At 46.8% G+C, this 24,360-nt stretch overlaps 1 protein-coding gene across 1 annotated transcript in view; it reads right to left on the bottom strand.

Moving 5' to 3' along the window:
• The window catches only part of LOC121705521 (integrin alpha-M-like), a 51,503-nt gene that overhangs the window by 12,312 nt on the left and 14,831 nt on the right, over positions 1-24,360 (bottom strand). Inside the window, exons 5-14 of the mRNA XM_042086532.1 lie at positions 23,928-24,042; positions 22,583-22,707; positions 17,646-17,791; positions 16,405-16,555; positions 4,430-4,577; positions 2,707-2,786; positions 2,373-2,496; positions 992-1,119; positions 325-477; positions 1-6 (exon numbers count right to left, since the gene is read on the bottom strand). The exon at positions 1-6 is cut by the window's left edge and continues 207 nt beyond it. Of these exons, the coding sequence (XP_041942466.1) occupies positions 1-6; positions 325-477; positions 992-1,119; positions 2,373-2,496; positions 2,707-2,786; positions 4,430-4,577; positions 16,405-16,555; positions 17,646-17,791; positions 22,583-22,707; positions 23,928-24,042 (1,176 nt within the window). The remainder of the gene's footprint in view (positions 7-324; positions 478-991; positions 1,120-2,372; positions 2,497-2,706; positions 2,787-4,429; positions 4,578-16,404; positions 16,556-17,645; positions 17,792-22,582; positions 22,708-23,927; positions 24,043-24,360) is intronic.

Below are 24,360 nucleotides of genomic sequence, written 5' to 3'. Positions count from 1 at the left end.
GAAGTACTGCACACGCACACACACACACACGCACGCACGCAGGCACGCACACAACCACACAAGCACGCACACACGCACGCACGCATGCACACACATGCACACACATGCACACACACGCACACACACATGCAGACACACGCACGCACGCACGCACACAACCACTCATGCACACACACACACACGTGATAATGATGATTATGATGAAGATGACAATGATGATAATGAAGCAGATAGATAGACAGAGAGATAGACAGACAGACAGAGAGACAGATAGATAGATAGATAGATAGATAGATAGATAGATGGATAGATAGATATATATACCTCACTCTTGAACTTGTAGACAAAGACTTTGCCCTCAAAGTCATCATCTGTGTCCATGGGAGCTGAGACCAGAATCAGGTCCGATATGCCATCTCCGTCTATGTCTACCGCACACACCTCGGCTCCAAAGTAGGAACCAATCTGCCCTCGGGTCTATGGGAAAAGCAGAGAGAGGGACAGAGAAAAAGGGAGCACATAGATATGATAGAACAGAGTAATGGAGAGGGGGGGGGGCGGGGTAGAGAAAAAAGCGTCAAGTAAATAAATTATGGGAAAAAATGTTAGTGTTACATTCCCTGATTCAACGGAGGGGAGGGTGGTAATGGATTGTAATGGATCACAATGTGTGTGTGTGTGTGTGTTCGTGTGTGTGTGTGTGTGTGTGTGTGTGTTCGTGTGTGTGTGTGTGTGTGTTCGTGTGTGTGTGTTTGTGTGTGTGTGTGTGTGTGTGTGTGTGTTCGTGTGTGTGTGTGTGTGTGTGTGTGTGTGTTCGTGTGTGTGTGTGTGTGTGTGTGTGTTCGTGTGTGTGTGTTTGTGTGTGTGTGTGTGTGTGTGTGTGTGTGTTCGTGTGTGTGTGTGTGTGTGTGTGTGTGTGCGTTGTTTTTGTGTGTGTGTGTTTGTGTGTGTGTGTGTGTGTGTGTGTGTGTGTGTGATGCTGATGTTGCACCTGTGTCAGGCTATATTTGACATTGATGTCACTGTTGATGACCATCACCAGGCCCTTGTGTTCATATCGTGGTGCTCCCAGGATAATGTAGTTTCTGGAGTCCCTGTAGGCCACGTCCAGAGAATAACCTGCAAAGCAACACACATGCTGGAAGTCACGCAAGCCATCCTGATAGAATAACCTGCAAAGCATCACACATGGTGGAAGTCACGCAAGCCATCCTGATAGAATAACCTGCAAAGCAACACACATGCAGGAAGTCACGCAAGCCATCCTGATAGAACAGTGTTTCTCAAACTTTTCCAGACCAAGGACTACTTAACCAATAAATAGAAACTTCACGGACCACCTAGCTAAAAAATAAAAAACAGTAGACCTACTTCAACAGTATATTACACAATAGACATACTCACTGAACAACCTTGCTTATTATCTTGGCACCTTGCTTATTGTGTCAGAGGACTCATATGATTTAAACTGGCGTAGCTTACACAGTGTTGCAGAACTGTTTGGATTTACATACAAGTTGGTTCAATATTGCAAACAACTCATCTATATTATATTTTACCACGTCTGCCCGCGGACCACTTGGTATAGCTTGCGGACAACCAGTGGTCCCCGGACCACACTTTGAGAAACACTGTAATAGAATAACCTGCAAAGCAACACACATGCTGGAAGTCACGCAAGCCATCCTAATAAAATAACCTGCAAAGCAACACACATGCTGGAAGTCACGCAAGCCATCCTGATAGAATAGCCCCTTGTCCTAGAAAAGGGTGAAAGGGATGGTGAGATGTGTCTTATGACAGGGATATGATTCTTAAAGGGATGGTGAGATGTGTCTTATGACAGGGATATGATTCTTAAAGGGATGGTGAGGCTCAGTCCCTGCCTCAGTCATTGCAAGCGTCTCTGATTGATTAATCACCACTATGTGGATACTGTTTTTAGAATTGATTTAGATTAAGTGTTAGTATAATTTGTATTTTTGTAATTTGTATTTTAGTATATTTTTATATATTGTATTAAGTGTTAGTTAGTATAATTTGTATTTTAGTATATTTAGCATATTCTTTATCTTCTACTGTCCTTATTGCTTAGTTGTGTTTTTATATTATATACTTTAATTACTCTTTCTGCTGTTAAAGAATGTGTTTGTGTTGTATGTATGCTGCTGAGACCTTGAATTTCCCCTGGGGATCAATAAAGTATCTATCTATCTATCTATCTATCTATCTAGATGTGTCTTATGATAGGGATATGATTCTGAAGGACAGGCTGGGGGACATTTGTTACCGGGGCAACGTTTGTAATGATGCCTCGCACTGGGCTTTAGATGGCGCAACTGTTGTAAGTAAACACAGAGCGAGTCTCTTACCCAGGTAACTGTCGGGTGACATTGAATCGACCTTCACCATCTTAGGGTTTTGGAAGCCTGCAGAGAACTGCTGAAATCCCCCTGTCCAACCGTACGCCCCTACCGTCCCGAGGAAGTAGTTACTCTGGAACACACAGGTAAACACAGAAAAATAAGGACAAAGAAAACAAGGACAAAACCATGTTGCTTCATTTGTGTCTGTCAGTGTTGTGTGAGGCCTTCCGAAACGGCTTTGTTTCACAAAGCAATATCAGCTTGTCGTGAGTGCGGGCCTGCTGACGTGACGTGTGACGTGTGACGTGACTGTGATGTGGGAGCAGAGAGGAGAGCGTACAGCAGGTGAGGATGAGTACACTGCGCTGAATCCGCTCTGGGCAAACTCCATCTTGGTGGCCTCACCCGAGGTCTGTGTGCCTGGACACAGAGAGAGGGAGAGAGAGAGAGACAGAGAGAGGGAGAGAGAGAGATGAAGAGAGAGAGAGAGGGTGAGGGAGAGAGGGAGAGACAAATGTCACCACAGGTCATTTCAGTTTCCCCTCCCCAGACAGCAGTGGGCCTGATCTGGTTCCTGAGTCCAGATTAGGTCCTAGATGTCAATTAAGGTTGGTCTGGATCAGATGATCAGACCAGGCATTGCAGATGCAATCTCATAAGTAAACACAAGCTGTGAAAAAGGATCTTCTATTTGAACAGTCAAGAGATACGTATGCTTAATGTCCACAGTGGATTCCAGCATTACAGTTGAGATAATAGTGAAGATGAGGAGAATGTGTACTGCAGTATTGCGCTGTTGTACTGTGAGTGTGTCATTATAAACATACATACAGCATGTTTATACAGTCATGAAGGCTTTTTACTAAGCATTAGGTGCATGACCATGTTTTAAGTCATACATGGGCAACATCCGGCCCGTGGGCTTTCCCTGACCAGCCCGCGTAAGGTCTGTGACAGAACAATAGTCAAGAGCCTAGCATGGAGATAATGCATGCAAATCAATATCGTTGTTTTTATTTTGAAAGCGACTGCTATTTGTACGCCCATACATCTGTGCGTGGTTGCATACGACGTAAACACCCTCACTGATGTGCTGGTGAATAGAATTTATGCTTCTGCGTCGACACAATGCAGTTGCCTTTACGTCGGCGTAAACCTTTCAAAGTTTTGTGTCTCTTATGTCTGCGTCGCTCACCACCGCAAAGGTTGTTAGAACGAACTCCTACTGCTGCTCGTTGGCGATACGAAGTGTTCATTTCAAAACGTTACTGGCAGATAGACAGTTTACAATCGGATAACCCCGTAATTGTAACCAAAATATGTCTGAGTTTATTTGCAAAGCTTATGTTAGCGAACTACTATAATGCTACTCCCCACAGGTTGCTTGAAGCAGCCGGCTCAACACACAGAGTGAGTTGACCAATCACAGTTATGTGCATAAAGTTAAAGCAAAAACATAGCCTACATTTTTAAAATAGTTTTCTTTGTGCATGTTGATTAACTAATGACAGCCTACTATTGTCTGCTCCACATTTTCGTAGTCTAATTCTGCATAGAGTTAATTTAATGATGGTAATGATTTAATGATGAAATATTGCTGAGTGTTGATGAAATGGTGGCACAGGCCTATCGGTTGTACTGACTCCTTCACATTTTCATGACCTAGCCTAATTATATAGATATTGTAGTACTTTTTTATATCAGTCTTTGAAAACTGAAAAAAATGTCAATGTCAAAAAATATTTTTTGAGAATGAGGATTAAATCCTGGACATAGATTAAATATTGCTGTTTTTCCTTTGTCTCCCTCACATTTTCATCTGTTCTCACGACTAGTAAACAAAACCATATGATTTACTTAATGTTATACAAGAACAGAATAGAATTGAACAGAATTGAGTTCAGACTTGAGTTCGGTATTTTGGGTCTGGCCCTCCTCAACAGTCCCAGTTTGTCATGTGGCCCCTTGGGGAAATTAGTTGCCCACCCCTGTTTTAAGTGGTTCTAAGTGGCATTATGTTTTAATATCAAATGCATCCATAAATGCTGAGTCTGTGCCCGTACCCTCAATAGCAATAATGTTCTTCTCCAAAGTGCCACTGATCCTGTCCAGGGCTGCAAAGCTGTCCACTTTGAACACATGCTCCGCTGGGGATGTTGCGATCTTGTTGAGCTCTTCTCGTGCGCTGCTACGCCTGAACGCATCTCCAACCTGCCGTAGAGAAACCAACAGAACTATGTGTTGATGTACTTGCCTTTGTTAATATTTTAAGTAGCACTCAGTATATTAAAATGTATCTGTGTATCTGTTACACATTGCTATGCCTAATTCTACAGCCCTGTTTCCACAAAACCTGGGACACTGTAAAATGTAAATAACAACAGAATGTGATGATCTGCAAATCACATAAAGCTATATTTATTTGCAAAAAACCCCATAGAAAACATAACAGATAAAATAAAATTTGATACCAGCAACACATTACATTACATTACATTTGGCTGACACTTTTTTAGCCAAAGCGACTAACAACATGGTAAACAGTTTAAGTTTTAGAGCAATTCTCAACAATTTTAGGACAATTTAAAAAGTACAGTAAAAATAAGGGCATCAGTGAGTGCTGTTTTTAACAGTTACGTGTCAGTTTAAGACAGCTGGTGAGTGCTAGGATCAGCAAGACTTGTTGTAAGTGTTGCTATGAGAGGAGATGTTCTCTAAAGAGCTGGGTCTTCAGGAGTTTTTTGAAAATGGAGAGGGATGTCCCTGCCCTTGTAGGAACTGGCAGTGTGTTCCACCAACGAGGAACAACAGATGAGAAAAGTTTGGATTGGCCTGGGTGTACTGGTGGTAGAGCTAGACGTCGTTCGTCTGAGGAGCGCAGCGGTCTGGAGGTAGCGTATGTCTGTATGAGGGCATTCAAGTAGGTGGGAGCAGAACTAGAGACTACTTTGTAGGCAAGTGTTAGAGCCTTGAATTTCATGCGGGCCGCCATAGGTAGCCAGTGTAGCTGGATGAGCAGCGGGGGTAACATGTGCCCTTTTGGGTTGGTTGTAGACCAGGCGCGCCGCCGCGTTTTGGATCATCTGAAGTGGTTTCACTGCGCAGGCTGGGAGACCTGTCAGGAGGGCGTTGCAGTAGTCGAGTCGTGAGATGACTATTGCCTGAACCAGAAGTTGGGTAGCATCTTGAGTCAAGTAAGTCCTGATTTTCCGTATGTTGTAGAGTGCGAAACGGCATGAACGGGCGACTGAGGCAACATGATCTGAGAAGTTTAGTTGGTTGTCGAGAACAACTCCTAGATTTCTTGCAGTCCTGGTAGGTGAAACAGACAGGGAGTCAAATTTGATGTTGATGTCGTGGTGTATGGTAGGTTTAGCTGGGAGGACCAGCAGTTCAGTCTTTGAGAGGTTCAGCTGGAGGTGGTGTGCCTTCATCCATGTAGCTATGTCTGAGAGGCAATCCGAGATCCGTGCTGAAACCAAGGGGTCATCAGGTGGAAAGGACAGATAGAGCTGTGTGTCGTCTGCATAGCAGTGGTATGAGAAGCCTGCATGTAAGGAGTCTAGATACTTCACTCTCGGAGAGAGGCGTAAATACTGAAAAAGATATTCCAGCAGTCCCTAGAGGTTGTAGGAGTGTGGTATCTGAGTCAGATGCGTTGAGTGGGCATGTAGAGAATTGACTGCTGATTGCCGCCACTTTGTTTGTAAAAAATGAGGCGAGGGTATCTCAGAGACTAAGAGTGAAACTCAGAGGGAATAGCAGTGAAAGTAAAACCAGACAGGGTTTAGGAGATATGGAGGGGTTTACAAGAAAAGAAGACAGAACCAAAAGTGAAAGTACACATAGAACCAAACAAACACATACTCTGCCTGGCAACAGATTACACATAGGACCTGGCTACATGTATTCTGCCTAGCAACACACATTTTTTAATGTTTAGATGAGAGGGGTTTTCCACCAATATCTCAAGTCCAAAAACGGTCTGATTGGCTAAAAGGGGCCTGGTGACGTTCCTGGTGATAGGAACGCCTCCCAGGCCCCTGAGAGCATAAAAGAAAGAGCTCAGGCACATTCAGATCAGATCTCATCGGGGTAGCAGCTGCAACTCATCACTCTATTGCCTGACGGTCCAGTCCTGACGTTGTTTGGATTGTATTCTCACTGCAAAACGGTGAATAAAGGATCAACATTCTTCAACATCTCTCGTCTTGGTGTTCTCCTGCGGGTCTTTGACATCAGAGTGCTAATTGGCTTGGAGGTTCGGGAAGTGGTCAATTTTCCACGACAGTGTTCCATAGTAGAAGTAGGTGTTCCATAGTAGAAGAGTCTAGGCAGAGAGGGTTAAAGCGGAGTGAGAGGCGCAAACGTTCCACAATTTCCGCGTTCGATTATTGCAAGGGGGAATTTTGTCATAATCTGTAAGTGTTTGGGATCATTAGCGTTCGGATTTGTAATAAAATAACTTAATATCAGACCATGCTGCTGCCAGTTACTGTCCGGTTGTTAGCATGCTAGTTAGCCTCTTAGCTAAGGTAACATTTTAAACGGAGAGGTGTAATTTCTTTGAAATGACAACTAGCTGAATAACATTACTGACATTAGTTAAAGTGGATAGTTTATACTCAAGTGAATTTGCAACAGTATATTAAATTTAAGCGAAGTCCTTCAACTACTAGTCACTTGTTAGCGCATAGCTGTATTGTCATAGCTACTCCCATCCACTTGTATAGCATTTTAAGCGAGAGTTAGCTAGCTAGCTAGCTCGGTTCACATGACTAATTAAATTATTCATATCATGTCCTCAAGAATGATTCATTGGTATCATACATGATTATAGACAATAATACTGTGAACACAATTATGTTTATCTGTTCTTATTGCTTATTAAGAGAGAAAGTTTATTTAGTGACACTCCCACTTATGCAGACCGGAACTGTCCTGTTTTGCTCCCATAGTAACGAATTACGTTGCTCTATCTTGCTAGTAATCAAGGATCTTTGGTCTAGGTGTTTCATAGTAGAAGGGTCTAGGTGTTCCATAGTAGAGGAGAAGAGTCTAGGTCAGGGGTCCCCAACCTTTTATGTACCATGGACCGGTTTGATTCCTATTTTTTTTTCACGGACCGGCGGGGGGGGGGGTTGGGGGTTCAAGTCAAGTCGGCTTTTATTCCATGTTCCATGTTCCATATGTGTTGTGCATGCATTACTTGAAAAGTGAAAAGAACTAGCTCCAGTTATGTATGAACAGTGAAGGTAACGATCTCTTGTGAAAAACATGAACTTGAAGAAGTGAAAATTGAACAATATGAACTATGAATATTGAACAACTTGAAGCTACATCTATAAGTGTGAACATGCTTAACAAAATATGGGAACAAAACATGGGAACTAAACGTGCATTACGAATATAATCAGTGTGGGAGCCCTGCTTGTTTCCCTGCAACAAGAAGCTTCCATCTGGGGGTGATGGAAGACAGTGACACCCTCAGTGTGTTTGAAATGTCCAGTCGATTGCGCAATTTGTCTAGTTGCAGTCATTGCCGAAAACCCGGCCTCGCATAGATACGTGGTGGGAAACGTTTTCAGCGCTTTTACGGGTATCTCGGGATGATCCAAAAACCCGCCAGAGAGGTTTCCTTATACACACTCTTAAGACCACCGTCATTTGCAATTTCGATCAACTGCTCTTCCTCCTGCGCTGACAAGTTAGGACTATTCGGGATATTGACAAATGGGTTGCGGACCCACTCATTGGTTTGCCGTGAATCTTTGAAGGATGGGAAGTAACGCTCAAACTCATTTGAGAGCGCAACAAGGTGATCGTGCACCAGCTGCGAGAGAAAGGGCCCTGCCTCAGTCTCTCCCAAAACCCCCACTACTTTTTGGAACATATCAAATACACCCCGGTCCACTCGTCGTCCCTACAAATCAAGCTTGGCTTTAAATGCAGCAACTTTATCTGCCAGTTTAAAGACAGTCGTCATTCTCCCCTGGAGTGACAGGTTGAGGTCATTAAGCAACCCGAATATGTCACACAGGTAAGCGAGTTTTGACACCCAGTCCTCATCACTAAAATGTGCAGCTAACGGTGACTTTTTTTCTGCTCTCGCAACTCAAGCACTCTGGCCAGTGACCTGCTAAAGATGCTTGTTTTTTGTTGCTCATTCTAGCAGTTTAGCTAACTTCGTGTGACACTACCGTTCGCCAAGAACTGATCAAGTGAAGTGAGCTGACCTGAGGCTGCGCAGCACTGAAGGCAATATGTAAAAGTGTTGAAGGCGGGACAGACAGACGTAAGAAAATAGACCTTGCAAAATGCAAACATGCGTGCAATCAAACAACTGCATATAGGCCTATGCCATGTAAAAACGTGACATTATTGCGAATTAAATTTAGTTTAGTTTGCATGCATTTTTTTTTTAAACTCATGTCGTAGGCTACGGCCCGGTTAGGAATGTCCTGCGGCCCGATACCGGGCCGCGGCCCGGTGGTTGGGGACCGCTGGTCTAGGTGTTCCATAGTAAAAGAGTCTAGGTGTTCCATAGTAGAAGAAACTAGGTGTTCCATAGTGGAAGAAACTAGGTGTTCCAGAGTAGAATAGTCCAGGTGTTCCAGAGAAGAATCCAGGTGTTCCATAGTAGAAGAGTCTAGGTGTTCCAGAGTAGAATAGTCCAGGTGTTCCAGAGAAGATTCCAGGTGTTCCATAGTAGAAAAGTCTAGGTGTTCCAATGAACCTGTTTGCAGTCTGAACCTATCACATTTGGTGTATCATGAAACAAAAAAATAAAAAAAAGACCCTGGACCGCAGCAACTGAGATCACATATCAGGCTAGAATGGGGCATTTCGATTAGATTAGATTAAATTAGATTCAACTTAAATGTAATATAATTGAAATGTCCCTATCTTGCCTGATATGTGATTTAATTTGCTCAGTGGTCCAGGGTCTTCATCCTCAAAATAACAGCAACTGGTCACCTCAGGTCCCACATGTTTAGAGATTGTTGTTAAAAGATGTGAAGCTGTACAGTGTCAAGTCAGGTCAAGTCAGATTTATTTGTATAGCGCATTTAACATGCACAGAGTGCAACCCAAAGCGCTCCACATATAAGACATTGTCATTGACACAGACTAACAAAGACAATAGATGCCGGACGGAGCGGCGTAGTCGCCAGCGTACCCGTGACACCAAGACATACAAGACATACAACAAACAAATTAATAAATAAAATAAATAAAAATTAAAAATAAAATTAGTCCAATTTCCAACCGGCTGAAAATGTCCAAGGGCAAAGATGACCCGCGTGAAAACTGCGCACAGCTGTGTCTTCACGATGCAACACCAACAAAGATCTTTATAACTGACCAACCCGGAGAATTCACTGGCAGTCTGGAGAGCACTGGAAGGACAAGACAGTCCGAATTTGTGATGGGCGACCCTGCTGATTATCAGCTCGGTGGTCCTAGACAGTGACCGTTTGTTGTTTGTTGTTTCATGGTTGACGCTGTCATCAGAGTTTCTTAGCACTCAATCAAGACTCCAGGCACCGGTAGATGCTAGCATGGCAGCTCGCATGTCAGCCGCAGCTCGGTGGTCGTGGCAGCTGCAGATCTCTTGCAGATTGAAGTTAGGCACCCTTGCTGAGCAATCCCTCCGTCCAGACATTGGATGTGCAGCGTCACGGATTGATGAGGGACTTCAGAGACATAAGACAAGCTAGCCAAGGCGCTCATCAGCCCAATGGAAGCTGGTTAACGTTAACTTGACATTGATTGTCATGAGCTCTCTCTCTGCCTGGTAACACGTGCTGATTGAAGTCTGATGACCTCCACCTGTTCCTGCTCTGCTCTGCCTCACCCTCGTTACCTACCAGCTGCACTGCATTCACCACTCATCATGCCCTCTATATAAAGCCTTGCTTTTCAGTCCACACTTGTCAGATCGTCTGCAACCAGCACCAGTTACCTGCCTGTTTTTGAAAACGCCTCTGACTCTTTGCCTGTGATCCCGGACCCGCTCGACTACTTCTGTGTTCTCCAGCCCCGGTAATCTTGACCTGCCTTCCGTCCCTCTTCTACGAATACCGCCTAGTCCTTGACTGTACTGCTGCTTCGTTTCAATTGCTGTTGTGTGTGTGTTTCCCCCAGGACTTCCCGGATCATCCAGCTCCTGCCATCGCTGTTCGGCTACTGGGGGAACACACACACGCAGACTCTTGGAACTCCTGTACCCCCCCGGAACCCCTGAAACCCCCTTAACCCCCAACCCTTAAATAAACTTTTGAACGTGACGCTTTTGTGGTCCTCGTCCTGTTTGGTGTCTGACAGTACGATCTGACCAAACATGGACCCAGCGCACGGTCGAACCAGCATGGAAACCGACGAACCAGAACCACCCACCGCCATGCAACGCCTGGAAGAGACAGAGAGAGAGGTAAACCGCAACACTGCTGACATTGCCTCCCTACTTCAAGCCGGCTTGAGCCAGCGTCAGCAGTTCCAGCAGCAACAGCAACAACTTGCAATGATCATTCAACTTCTCACCAACCTTTCTCCTCTGCCTGCTCCCACCGTCCCAGCCCCAGCCAGCCTGCTCACCGGCCCAGCACCCGAGTCTCCTGCCCAGTCCACTGCTACCGTGGCTGCCGGAGCCCCAGAACCCAGGATCGGCAATCCAGAGCGGCTCAGCGGCGACCCAACCCAGGTACGGGCGTTCCTGACGAGCTGCCGTGTCCAGTTTATCCTGCAACCCAGGACTTTTGCCACTGAAGGGGCGAGGGTCGGTTACGTGATCACTCACCTGACGGGCCGAGCTCGACTCTGGGGAACGGCGGAGTTCGAGCGCCAGACCCCAGCATGTGCAACCTTCAACCTATTCGCAGAGGAGATGCTCAAGGTATTCGATTTGGAATCCACAATAGCCGAGGCATCTCGGATCCTGATGAGTATTCGCCAAGGCAGAAGGACTGTTGCGGATTACTCCATTGACTTTCGAACTGTGGCAAGTCGGAGCTCCTGGAACATGGAAGCAGTGGTGGATGCTTTCCTCCACAGCCTGGCGGACTACATAAAGGACGAGCTGGTTTCCCATGATCAACCCCCCACTCTTGATGAAGCCATTGCTCTGGCTGTCCGCATCGACCGCAGGATCCAGGCCCGCCGTCATGAGAGAGGGCGCCAGAGTCCATCCACCAGCACACGGAGTGTCCCAACTGCCCTTCTGTCCGCACCTGCCACACCATCTAGCCAGCCGGACCAGTCTGAACCGATGGAGATCGGCCGCACCTCCCTAACCCCTGCAGAGCGCCAGCGACGCATCACCTCCAACTTGTGCCTGTACTGTGGTGGTGATGGTCATCGAGTCGCCACCTGTCCAGCAAAAGCCGGAGCTCACCAGATGTAGGAGGAATCCGGATGAGCTCAATGAACATTCAGCCCTCCATCAGCCGTAAACCCCTCATCCAAGTCTGTCTTCACCTGTCTGATTCCACCCACACCCTGGCAGCCCTGGTGGACTCTGGCGCAGAAGCAAACATTATTGACACAGGACTTGCTCGTCAGCTGGGCTTGGAAAGCCATCGCTTGTCCACTCCTGTTCCAGCCCGGGCCCTGGACGGTCACGTAATTGGCACAGTTACCAGCATCACAGCCCCCATCTCAATGATGGTGTCAGGAAACCACCGAGAGACCATCCGCTTCCACCTGCTCAGCTCTCCAGGCCAACCCCTAATCCTGGGCTACCCTTGGCTCCGTCTCCACAATCCTCACCTCGATTGGGCCTCCGGAACTGTGAAAGAGTGGGGAAATGCCTGCCACCTGACCTGTTTGCGTGCTGCCTCGCTGCCCCCCGGCTCAGTACCCCCCAGCACTGCCCCCGACATTTCTAATGTCCCTGAATGTTACCATGGCCTCCGAGAGGTGTTCAACAAGACCAAAGCCACATCTCTGCCCCCACACCGTCCGTACGACTGTGCCATTGATCTCCTCCCTGGGACTGCTCCACCCAAAGGTCACCTCTACTCACTATCCCCTCCTGAAAGAAAAACTATGGAGGATTACATCAGGGACTCCCTGGCAGCTGGACTCATCCGCCCGTCTTCCTCTCCTGCTGGTGCCGGGTTCTTCTTTGTGGGAAAGAAAGATGGTTCTCTTCGCCCCTGCATTGATTATCGAGGTCTGAATGATGTCACAGTGAAGAACTGGTACCCTCTGCCTTTACTCGCCTCTGCTTTTGAGTTGCTCCAGGGATCCACTATTTTCACCAAACTGGACCTTAGAAATGCTTACCACCTAGTGCGAGTAAGGGAGGGTGACGAGTGGAAGACTGCATTCAACACCCACACCGGCCATTATGAGTACCTGGTAATGCCATTTGGCCTCACCAACGCCCCAGCGGTATTCCAGGCGCTGGTGAATGATGTGCTGCGGGACATGCTGAATAAATTCGTCTTCGTGTACCTGGACGACATCTTAATTTTCTCCAGAACTCTGTCCGAACACACCCGTCATGTCCAGCTGGTTCTTCGACGGCTCCTGGAGAACTCTCTCTATGTCAAGGCGGAGAAATGCGAGTTCCATGCTCAGACTGTGTCATTCCTGGGATACATCGTCGCTGAAGGCAATATCCAGATGGACCCCGCAAAGGTCTCGGCAGTTACCTCCTGGCCAGTTCCGGGGAATAGGAAGAAGCTGCAGCAATTCCTCGGTTTTGCCAATTTCTACCGGAAATTCATCCGGAACTACAGCTCCGTCGCCGCTCCCCTCACAGCTCTGACCAGCATCAAACACCCCTTTTTCTGGACCCCAGAGGCCAACACAGCCTTTCATACCCTCAAGGCCCGGTTCACCACTGCCCCCATCCTCCAGATGCCGGATTCAGACCGGCAGTTCGTTGTCGAGGTGGATGCCTCAGACGTGGGAGTCGGGGCCATACTCTCTCAACGGGCAGAGGAGGACAACAAGTTGCACCCCTGTGCATTTTTCTCTCGCCGGCTTTCACCTGCAGAGCACAATTATGATGTTGGAAACCGTGAGCTGTTGGCTGTCAAGCTTGCCCTGGAGGAGTGGCGTCACTGGCTGGAGGGGTCCACAGTTCCGTTCCTGGTCTGGACCGATCACAAAAACCTCGAATACATCCGCAATGCCAAACGTCTTAACCCCAGACAGTCCCGCTGGGCCTTGTTTTTCACCAGATTCAACTTCACCCTGTCATACCGCCCAGGTTCTCGGAACACCAAGCCGGACGCTCTCTCCCGTCAGTTTCATAAGGATGACGCCCCTTCCCAGGAACCTGCATCAATTCTGCCCGATCCCTGCGTCGTAGCTGCCCTGACCTGGGATATCGAGGAGGAAATTCAAGAGGCCCTCCGTGACCATCCCAGTCCCAGTGCATGCCCAGACGGTCGTCTCTTCGTCCCAGATAATTTGAGGTCCCGGGTCATACAGTGGGGACACAACTCCCGCCTTGCCTGCCACCCGGGCTCCGCCCGCACCTGCCATCTCCTTGCCCAGCGCTTCTGGTGGTCTTCTTTGAGAAGGGATGTCCGAGAATTCGTCCGTGCCTGCCCCACCTGCAATCAGAACAAGTCCTCCACTCGGCCCCCCGCTGGTTTACTCCAGCCCTTGCCTGTGCCCACACGACCCTGGTCCCACGTCTCCTTGGACTTTGTAACTGGCCTCCCACCATCAGGTGGGATGACTGTCATTCTCACTGTGGTTGACCGGTTTAGCAAGATGGCACACTTCATTCCCCTCCCTAAACTGCCATCTGCCAGAGAGACTGCCCAGGCTGTTCTTGATCATGTCTTCCGTCTACACGGGCTGCCCAGGGATGTTGTCTCTGACCGAGGCCCGCAATTTACCTCTACATTCTGGAAGGAGTTCTGCCGTCTTCTAGGGGCCACAGTGAGTCTCACCTCTGGGTTCCACCCCCAGTCCAATGGTCAATCCGAGCGGGCAAACCAGGAGCTGGAGAAGGCGCTGCGGTGCATGGTTTCTCGCAAACCCCAGGCTTGGGCACAACAACTGATGTGGATAGAGTATGCTCACAACTCCCTCACCTGCTCTGCCACTGGTATGTCACCTTTCCAGTGTGTGTATGGCTACCAGCCCCCCCTGTTCCCCAGCCAGGAAGGAGATGTGTCCTGCCCGTCTGCCCTCGCCTATGCCCGCCGTTGCCGTCGTACCTGGTCACAAGCTCGTGCCACGCTACTCAAGTCAGCTGTCAGCTATGCCACTGGGGCTAACCGCCGAAGATCGCCGGCACCCGCCTACCGTGTTGGCCAGAAGGTGTGGCTGTCAGCCAAGGATCTCCCACTGCGGGTGGAATCGCGTAAACTGGCACCTCGATTCCTCGGCCCGTTCCCTATCCAGAGGGTCATCAGCCCAACCGCAGTCCGGCTCCAGTTGCCAACCTCCATGAGGGTGCACCCTACTTTCCATGTTTCGAAAGTCAAGCCGACGCATGAAAGCCCGCTGGTCCCCGTGCCGCTTCCTCCTCCTCCTCCTCGCCTCGTTGACGGTGGGCTGGTGTACACCGTTCGACGCCTGCTTCGGTCCAGACGGCGAGGTAGGGGCCTCCAGTATCTCGTCGACTGGGAGGGCTATGGACCTGAGGAGAGAACCTGGGTGCCAGCCAGTCGGATTGTGGACCGGACACTCATCGCCGACTTCCACCGTCTGCATCCTGATCAACCTGCAATCCGTAGGGGCCGCCCCAGAGGGGTCCCTAACCGTCCTGCCCGCCCGGCTTCCTGTCATGTGCCTGACCCTGACCCTGTCTCGGTACCTGTCCCGTCTTCTGTCCACGACCCTCCAGCTCCCTCCGAGGATGAGGATGTTCACTCGGACCGCTCGGAGGAATTCTAGCCCTCCACCGGCTCCCCTCCGCCCTCCCGACGTGGTGTCACTCTTGGGGACTTCTGGGGCCGTCCCTTAGGGGGGGGGTTCTGTCATGAGCTCTCTCTCTGCCTGGTAACACGTGCTGATTGAAGTCTGATGACCTCCACCTGTTCCTGCTCTGCTCTGCCTCACCCTCGTTACCTACCAGCTGCACTGCATTCACCACTCATCATGCCCTCTATATAAAGCCTTGCTTTTCAGTCCACACTTGTCAGATCGTCTGCAACCAGCACCAGTTACCTGCCTGTTTTTGAAAACGCCTCTGACTCTTTGCCTGTGATCCCGGACCCGCTCGACTACTTCTGTGTTCTCCAGCCCCGGTAATCTTGACCTGCCTTCCGTCCCTCTTCTACGAATACCGCCTAGTCCTTGACTGTACTGCTGCTTCGTTTCAATTGCTGTTGTGTGTGTGTTTCCCCCAGGACTTCCCGGATCATCCAGCTCCTGCCATCGCTGTTCGGCTACTGGGGGAACACACACACGCAGACTCTTGGAACTCCTGTACCCCCCCCGGAACCCCTGAAACCCCCTTAACCCCCAACCCTTAAATAAACTTTTGAACGTGACGCTTTTGTGGTCCTCGTCCTGTTTGGTGTCTGACATTGATGGTGTCAGCCGAGTTTGTTAATCAGAAAAAAGGACTAAGAATAACACAAAAACGATCGAAAATAACATAAATAAAGAGTGAATACATTTAACTAGAAAAATAAATACAAAAAATTAACAGAACATTACATAAAATTATGAACATTACATAAATACAAACAAAAACATGATGCCAGACGGAGCGGCGTGTCTCGCCAGCGTCCCCGTAACCTAGCAACAGTGGTAAACATGCTCTTGTCCCAACCTTTTTGAAACATGTTGCTGGCATCAAATTAAACATGAACACACATTCAAAAAAAAAAAACAATGGAATTTCTGTGTTTAAACAATTTATATGTTGTCTTCACACTATTCTCAGTTAAATATAGAGTTGACATGTTTTGGAAATCACAACATTCTGTGTTTAACTCACCTCTTGTAACAGGTTTATAATAAGACAACTGTAATGAGAAATTAATTGAAACAAAAACATTGATAATATAACAACCTCTTACTGTAAACAATTTCTCTGGTAAAACATTTGCTGCCTTACCCCTATGGCGTATCGGATAATATTCTTAGCATCAGCCTGCGCTATCACGGAGGGAAGATAATAGCCATCCTGGGACTCCCCGTCTGTGATGACGATGAGGATCTTGTTGGCATTGGGCCGTGCTCCTCCAGAGGCTACAAACAGACTGTTTCTGCAGACAGCCAGACAAACAGACTCTCAGACTGGGTTCGACTACATGAGGGATGAGGAAGACAGGGGGCGCTAGAGCTAAACGAGATACTAGATTCTGTTATTAGTGTCACCAAGAAAGGAAGATTGAGCCAAATCAACAACTGCAAGGTAGACCCTTTCTTTTACTGTCTATGGATAGACCATCTAATCCAGTTAAGTTGCTCACTTCAACACTGCTATAGGCTACTGCATAATGCTAAACCAGTTAAGTGTCTCACTTCAACGCTGCTATAATATACTGCATAATGCTAAACCAGTTAAGTCGCTTACTTCAACGCTGGTATACTGCATAACGCTAAACCAGTTAAGTCGCTCACTTCAACGCTGCTATTCTGCATTATGCTAAACCAGTTAAGTTGCTCACTTCAACGCTGCTATACTATACTGCATAACGCTAAACCAGTTAAGTCGCTCACTTCAACACTGCTATACTGCATAATGCTAAACCAGTTAAGTTGCTCACTTCAACGCTGCTATACTATACTGCATAATGATAAAGCAGTTAAGTCGCTCACTTCAACGCTGCTATACTATACTACATAAGTCGCTCACTTCAACGCTGCTATACTGCATAATGCTAAAGCAGTTAAGTCACTCACTTCAACGCTGCTATACTGCATAACGCTAAAGCAGTTAAGTCGCTCACTTCAACGCTGCTATACTATAGTGGATAACGCTACTGTAAATGAATCAACGCAAATGTAGTAAATAAAGAGTGAACAATAAATTAATCACAGTTACTGTAGATCTCATGAGGTGTGGTCCTCTAAAAAGACTATAGGATATACTGTAATAGTATAATAATTATATATATGAAGAGTTTGGTTCCAAAACGCTAGGTTTATATCACCATTTTTAAAGACATTGTTATTTATGGCATCATGTTATTTAATTGTGCATTTCAGGTAATATCAATAATCAGTTGTGTTGTTTTGATTGAGTAAAGATAAATCAAATAGTCCTAGCAATAACACAATTACAGTTCCACTGAAGAGGCAGTTCATTAGCAGGGTTTTAGCCGACACAGCAGCCCTGCCTTTTGGACTCACAAGAGTTTGTTGATCGCTCCGGCAGTGTTAGTTCCTCCCGTTAGCTGCTGGATGCTATTCACCTGGTATTCCCACCGCCCTGTGCTCCTGAACTGGTTGAAGTTCACATGGATTTGGCAATCATTGGAATACTGGGAAATGGCAAACTGGAAAGAAAAAGTGTTAATAGCAATAGCATGTTCAATCCAATTCAATCTGGTTTGGTTATTTTCCAGTAAATACAGTTCAATTCAATGCAGTTCAGATCAATTCAGTTCAATCCAGTTCATTCTGCGATTCATCCAGTTCATTCTTAGTTGTATGATCTTGGCATTAACAGGGGCCTGAATTCCTGGTGCTAGCAGGGCATCATGGAAACAACATGGCCCTGATGTGATGCTGTCATGGAAACAACATGGTCCTGATGTGATGCTGTTTATTCTCAAAAGAAATGGGGCTTCGGGGTCTACCCTGATGTGATGCTGTCATGGAAATTAGATATGTAAGTTATGTTTTGTAGCTGTAGTCCTAACAGCTGAAGGGTGCTGTCTTCTCTTAATTTCAACTGATACCCCAGTTGTTATTATGACTGCCGCGCAGCGAAGCGGCGGTCATATAGGTTTAGTCAGATTTTTTCTTTTTTCTTTTTCGCATTGCCAAATTTCCGTCAAGGATTCCCGGGACACTGAAAGACAGGGGTACACAAAACTTGATAAAGCTTGGATAGCATGGAACCTTCGTTTTGATCTGTAGCCCCCCCCCCGCTGGACTGGACCCCCCGAAAGGAGGGTAGGGCAGACACAGTTTTCTGTGAATATCTCGAGAACTGTAGGGTTTAGGAAGACCACCTTTTTTTTGTATGTTGCAAGTAATCGCAGTTATCTGTGACCTAAAATGGTCAAAACTGCACGAAAGTGTAGGATCATTATGACACTCTCTGAATGCACGCCAAGTTTTGTGTAGTTTCGTTCATGGGGGGGCCATACAATAAATTAATTTATGTGTACATTTAGTGACCATACACCAACAGAGTTTTCTGTGAATATCTTGAGAACCGTAGGGCCTAGGATGACCAATTTTTTGCATATGTTTGCCTCCAGGGGTCATGTTAACCAATTCCATATGCACACATGTGTATAAACAGATATTCACACACACACATACATTCACAGTAATCATACGTATGACACATACACACACAGTAGATATATGTACGCATGCATGCACACGCACACACACACACACACACATAAACACGTACACGTAGCCTAGAAATCTAGACGCACCCTAGCGGCGGCAAATTAATTTGCTCAGCCTGTATGTCTAGTATCAAACCATAGGGATTTCTATTGGCTGACGCCGTGGACCTCATCCAATCACAGCGCTCTATTTTGTTAGAGAGTCTTAAGGCGGGCTTAACAGGATAACGACAGTCCTGCGACGGTGAACAACAAGGAAGGTGGCTATGGCGAACGAAGAGCGGTTGCCACTTGTACCACTGTCTTTATGCCTCACTGTTTGCATGCTATATTAGCACATTAGCACATATGCATAACCCCCCCCTCCATGCCACAGCCGAACTGTGGACACACTTATACATTTTCTTAAATAGTTAAATATATAGATATATAGACTTTACTTTACTTTATTTCTGCATTGTTGCACTGTTGACTTACTCATTTGCACTATCACCATGACCACTATCACCATTGCACTACCACCATGACACTCATTCACACAGAGCACCTTACCATACCTTATTATGCACAGAGAATCACAGGCTCAGTCCCTGCCTCAGTCATTGCAAGCACCTTTGATTTATTAATCACCACTATGTGGATACTGTTTTTAGAATTGATTTAGATTAAGTGTTAGTATAATTTGTATTTTTGTAATTTGTATTTTAGTATATTTTTATATATTGTATTAAGTGTTAGTATAATTTGTATTTTAGTATATTTAGCATATTCTTTATCTTCTACTGTCCTTACTGCTTTGTTGTGTTTTTATATTATATACTATAATTACTCTTTCTGCTGTTAAAGAATGTGTTTGTGTTGTATGTATGCTGCTGAGACCTTGAATTTCCCCTGGGGATCAATAAAGTATCTATCTATCTATCTATCTATCTATCTGTTTGAATCGGCGTTGGCGTCAACTTTGGAGAAGATGGACTTGTGCTTTTTGTTTGAAAGTTGAGCAACACAATGCACTTAAGTCATTCCTTTCGAAGAAGGATGTATTTGTACTAGGCAGTTTGAAAGACAATTCTCTGCCCGCCCCTTGGATTAAGCGAGGTGAATGGTTCGATGCCAGACTATACATTTCAATGATATAGGATGGCCCGCCAGGCTAACGTATACGCACAAATACACACAATTCAACAATTTCTCAGAATTATGAACAGGCAAGATGGTGGTGGGGTTGTATAAAATGTATTTTACATGTGAAATCTATGAACTAATCATGTGTTGGTACTTGGTGTCTAGCAGATACCAGTGAGAATTGAGTGTGCATAATGCAATTCAGTGAGACAGTTAGAATCATATATGCCTTTCACTTTTTGTTTTTAGCCAGCAGCCAGACCAGCAGATAACCTTGACTTTGCTGAATTACTGAAGCTAAGCAGGAACAAAGTAGGAAATGAACACAATTTGACAAGTGTGACTTGTGCCGGACTAGGCGGCGGTCATATTTTGTACCGCTCTGTGGTACATCTAGTTCTTGTTTTCTCTGTCCTCAGATAACCTATGTTCTTTTGTGTTGCTTAGTTTTCACCCACACACACACACCTGTAACACCCACCAACGTTATAACTTCCCATCAACGTAATAAACCACCAACGCAATAAAAATCTGCACGATTTAAACCCACCAACTTAATAACTTCCCACCAACATAATAACTGCCCACCAGGGACGGATTAAACAAATATGGGCCCCTGTGCACAATATCAAAAAAGGCCCCCCCCTCACCCTGACCGCGACGCGTGCGGACGCGTTTGCGCATGCGCGTGCAAGTGACGTGTGCGTGCAGCCAGCGCTTCTCTCTTTGCTGTCGCTCTGCAGACTGGTGCACAATTGCACACAATGAAAATGTAGTACATTATGTCATATATAACTCAGGCCCACACAGAAATGAATTCCAGCAGCTGTTTTTACTATTAGGCTGTAATCTCCCTTTGCTGTCCAAACAGTCTCCAGCAACATTTTTCAAACGGACCGGACACAGTTGTCATATCTGACGGACCGGTAGCAGGGACGTTGATAGTATTTTGTGAGAGGTGGTGCTGATCATATTACGGGGGGTTCGGGGGTGTCTCCCCCTGGAAAATTTCGAAATTCTGGCTGTTAAATATACCCTTTTAACGCAGTTTGGAAGGGGCATACAAACTTTAAAGGATAATTCCGGTGTGATATTGACCTAAAGTGTATTGAAACATGATACCGAGTGTGAACGTATGTCTCATAGCCCATCTCGGCTTGTCCCCTGCACGGGCTAGCCATGCAAATAAATCACTGTTTACACCAGATGTTAACTATGTATGTATAAATAGTCTTGTAAGTAAACTACCAGTGCTTTTTCAAAGTTCTCAATGTCTCGTTTTAAATGTCAGGGCCCTCGGAAGTCTACCAATGAAGTGTGGAGATACATTGAGCCTCGTAAATGGGTGTAAAACAGTGATTTATTTGCATGGCTAGCCCGATGCCGAAGCACCACTATTGAAAAAGCTGTTGGTACTGTAGCATCGGCTAACTAGCGCCAGATTTTGGAGTGCAGGGGACAAGCCGAGATGGGCTATGAGACATACGTTCAAACTCGGTATCGTGTTTCAATACACTTTGGGTCAATATCACACCGGAATTCTCCTTTAATATGCAGCATCAGGTTTGTGTGTCTCAATGTTGTAAGGAGAACATGGCAAGCGTTGTGCAAATGAACTTTCTAACCTTCGGTTGGGCTCCCACGGCTCCTTAGAAGCCATGAGAATTTATGAAAATAAGGGGTGGAATCAAGGCCTTGAAAATATTTGAAAATAGACATAAATGCACATGCACACACACGCACACACACAAACACACACCAGCAGACATAGACACACACACACACCAACATACACCAGCACACACACCAATACCAACATACACAAACCAGGGCACATAGACACTCACCAGCACACACACGCACACCAACAAACACACATCATCACACATAGACACACACACAAACACACATACTGTACCAACACACACACACCAGCACACACACATACCAACACACACACACCAGCACACGTAGACACACACACACCAGCACATACACACACACCAACAAACACACACCAGCACACATAGACACACACACACACACACACACACACACACACATACTGTACCAACACACACACACCAGCACACACACATACCAACACACATACACCAGCACACATAGACACACATACACACCAGCACACACACACATGCCAACAAACACACATCAGCACACACACATACCAACATACACACACCAGCACACATACAAACACAGACACACCAACACAGGGGCAGCCGTGGCCTACTGGTTAGCGCTTCGGACTTGTAACCGGAGGGTTGCCAGTTCGAACCTCAACCAGTAGGCACGGCTGAAGTGCCCTTGAGCAAGGCACCTAACCCTTCGCTGCTCCCCGAGCGCCGCTGTTGTTGCAGGCAGCTCACTGCGCCGGGATTAGTGTGTGCTTCACCTCACTGTGTGTTCACTGTGTGCTGAGTGTGTTTCACTAACTCACGGATTGGGATAAATGCCCAATAAATTCAGACAGATAAATTCCCTCAGGGGATCAAAAAAGTAGATATACTTACTTATACATACCAGCACACACACATACCAACACACACACACCAGCACACACAGACACACACCAACACACACCAGCACACATAGACACACACAAGCACTCACCCGCGTGTTCTGCTTCAGGAGCTTTTTGATCAGGTTTACCACAAATGTTTTCATGGCCATGAAGTCGGTAGGAGCCACACTCCCCGAGCCGTCCAGCAGGAAGGCTATGTCAGTGGCCTGGCACTCTGTAAGGGTCAGAGGTCAAACCCAATTCAGTTCCACTTCTCTGATTTAGATCCCACAGTAATTACAGCAACAATAGACAACTACTGTAAGAATTCATATGTCAGATGCCAGGTGTGTGTGTGTGTGAGTCTGTGTGTTTTGGTGTGTTTGTGTGTGTGTGTCTTTTGGTGTGTGTGTATGTGTGTGTGTGTGTGTGTGTGTGCGTGCGTGTGTGCATGCGTGTGTCTACGTGTGTGTGTGTGTGTGTGCGCAGAATCTTCATGTCTTGTGTGTGCCTCTGCATATCTGACAGGACATGGTGCTCCAGGCACCATGAGCACAGGACAAATTGCCACTACTGGAGCAAGAGGAAGCCTGGACAGCATAGCAGTGTACCATGTGAGTGTGTGAGAGAGGGAGAGAGAGAAGAGAGAGAGAGAGAGAAGAGCGAGAGAGAGATGTGAAAGAGGAACTGCAGACTTTTAGTGAAATACTGAAAATAAATGTAAGCAATACACACTGTGAGAGAGAGAAAAAGAGAGAGAGGGAGGGGAGAGAGAGAGGAGAGAGAGAGAGAGAGAGAGAGAGAAAGAGAGAGAGAGAGAGAGAAAGAGATGTGGAAACCCAGAGGAACTGCAGGCAGGAAATGGGACTGATGCGGTGTTGTATCATACAGGAAATTAACAGTGCCTGTGTGTGTGTGTGTGTGTGTGTGTGCTGTGTGCGTGCTGGTGTGTGTGTGTGTGCGTGTGTTTGTGCTGGTGTGTCTGTGCGCGTGTGTGTGTGTGTGTGTGTGTGTGTGTGTGTGTGTGTGTGTGTGTGTCTGTGTGTGCATGTGCACGTGCTGGTGTGTGTGTGTGTGTGTGCGTGTGTTTGTGCTGGTGTGTCTGTGCGCGAGCGTGTGTGTGTGTGTGCGCGCGTGTGTGTGCGTGCTGGTGTATGTGCATGTGTGTGTGTGTGCGTGCTGGTGTGTGTGTGTGCGCGTGCGTGTGTGTGTGTGTGTCAGTGTGTGTGTGTCAGTCTGTGTGTATGTGTGTCGTGCGTGCGTGTGTGTGTGTGCATGTGTGTGTGCGTGCGTGCGTGTATGTGTGCATGTGTGTGTGTGTGTATGTGAGTCTGTGTGTGTGTGTCGTGTGTGTGTGTGTGTGCGTGCGTGCGTGTGTGTGTGTGTGTGCATGTGTGTGTGTATGTGTGTGTGTGAGTCTGTGTGTATGTGTGTTGTGTGTGTGTGTGTGTGTACCTTCTAGTGTGGGTGGCACAGGTCCTTCTTGTGAGCCTCTGCTGGTGAGGCCGAAACACATTCCGCCATACTGCGTGATTCTGTCACACTCTATAGGGATAGTCGGCCCACACACCTGAGAGGACGACACCACACACACACACACACACACACACACACACACACACACACACAGACTCACACACACACACACACACACACACACACACACAGACACATACACACACACACACACACACACACACACACACACTCACACACAGACTCACACACACACACACACACACACGACACAGGGTGGACAGATGGAGATAGAGATGAGTGGATGGGGTTTTATGGAGGGACGGATAGAGAGGAAAGAACAGGAGAGAGAGAGACAGAAAAGAGAGAGATAGAGAGAAATGAACAGGAGAAAGAGAAAGAGGGGAGAGAG

The sequence above is a fragment of the Alosa sapidissima genome, chromosome 3 (genome assembly GCF_018492685.1).
Source record: "Alosa sapidissima isolate fAloSap1 chromosome 3, fAloSap1.pri, whole genome shotgun sequence".
Lineage (NCBI taxonomy): Eukaryota > Metazoa > Chordata > Actinopteri > Clupeiformes > Clupeidae > Alosa > Alosa sapidissima.
This window is presented reverse-complemented; position numbering and strand designations above follow the sequence as displayed.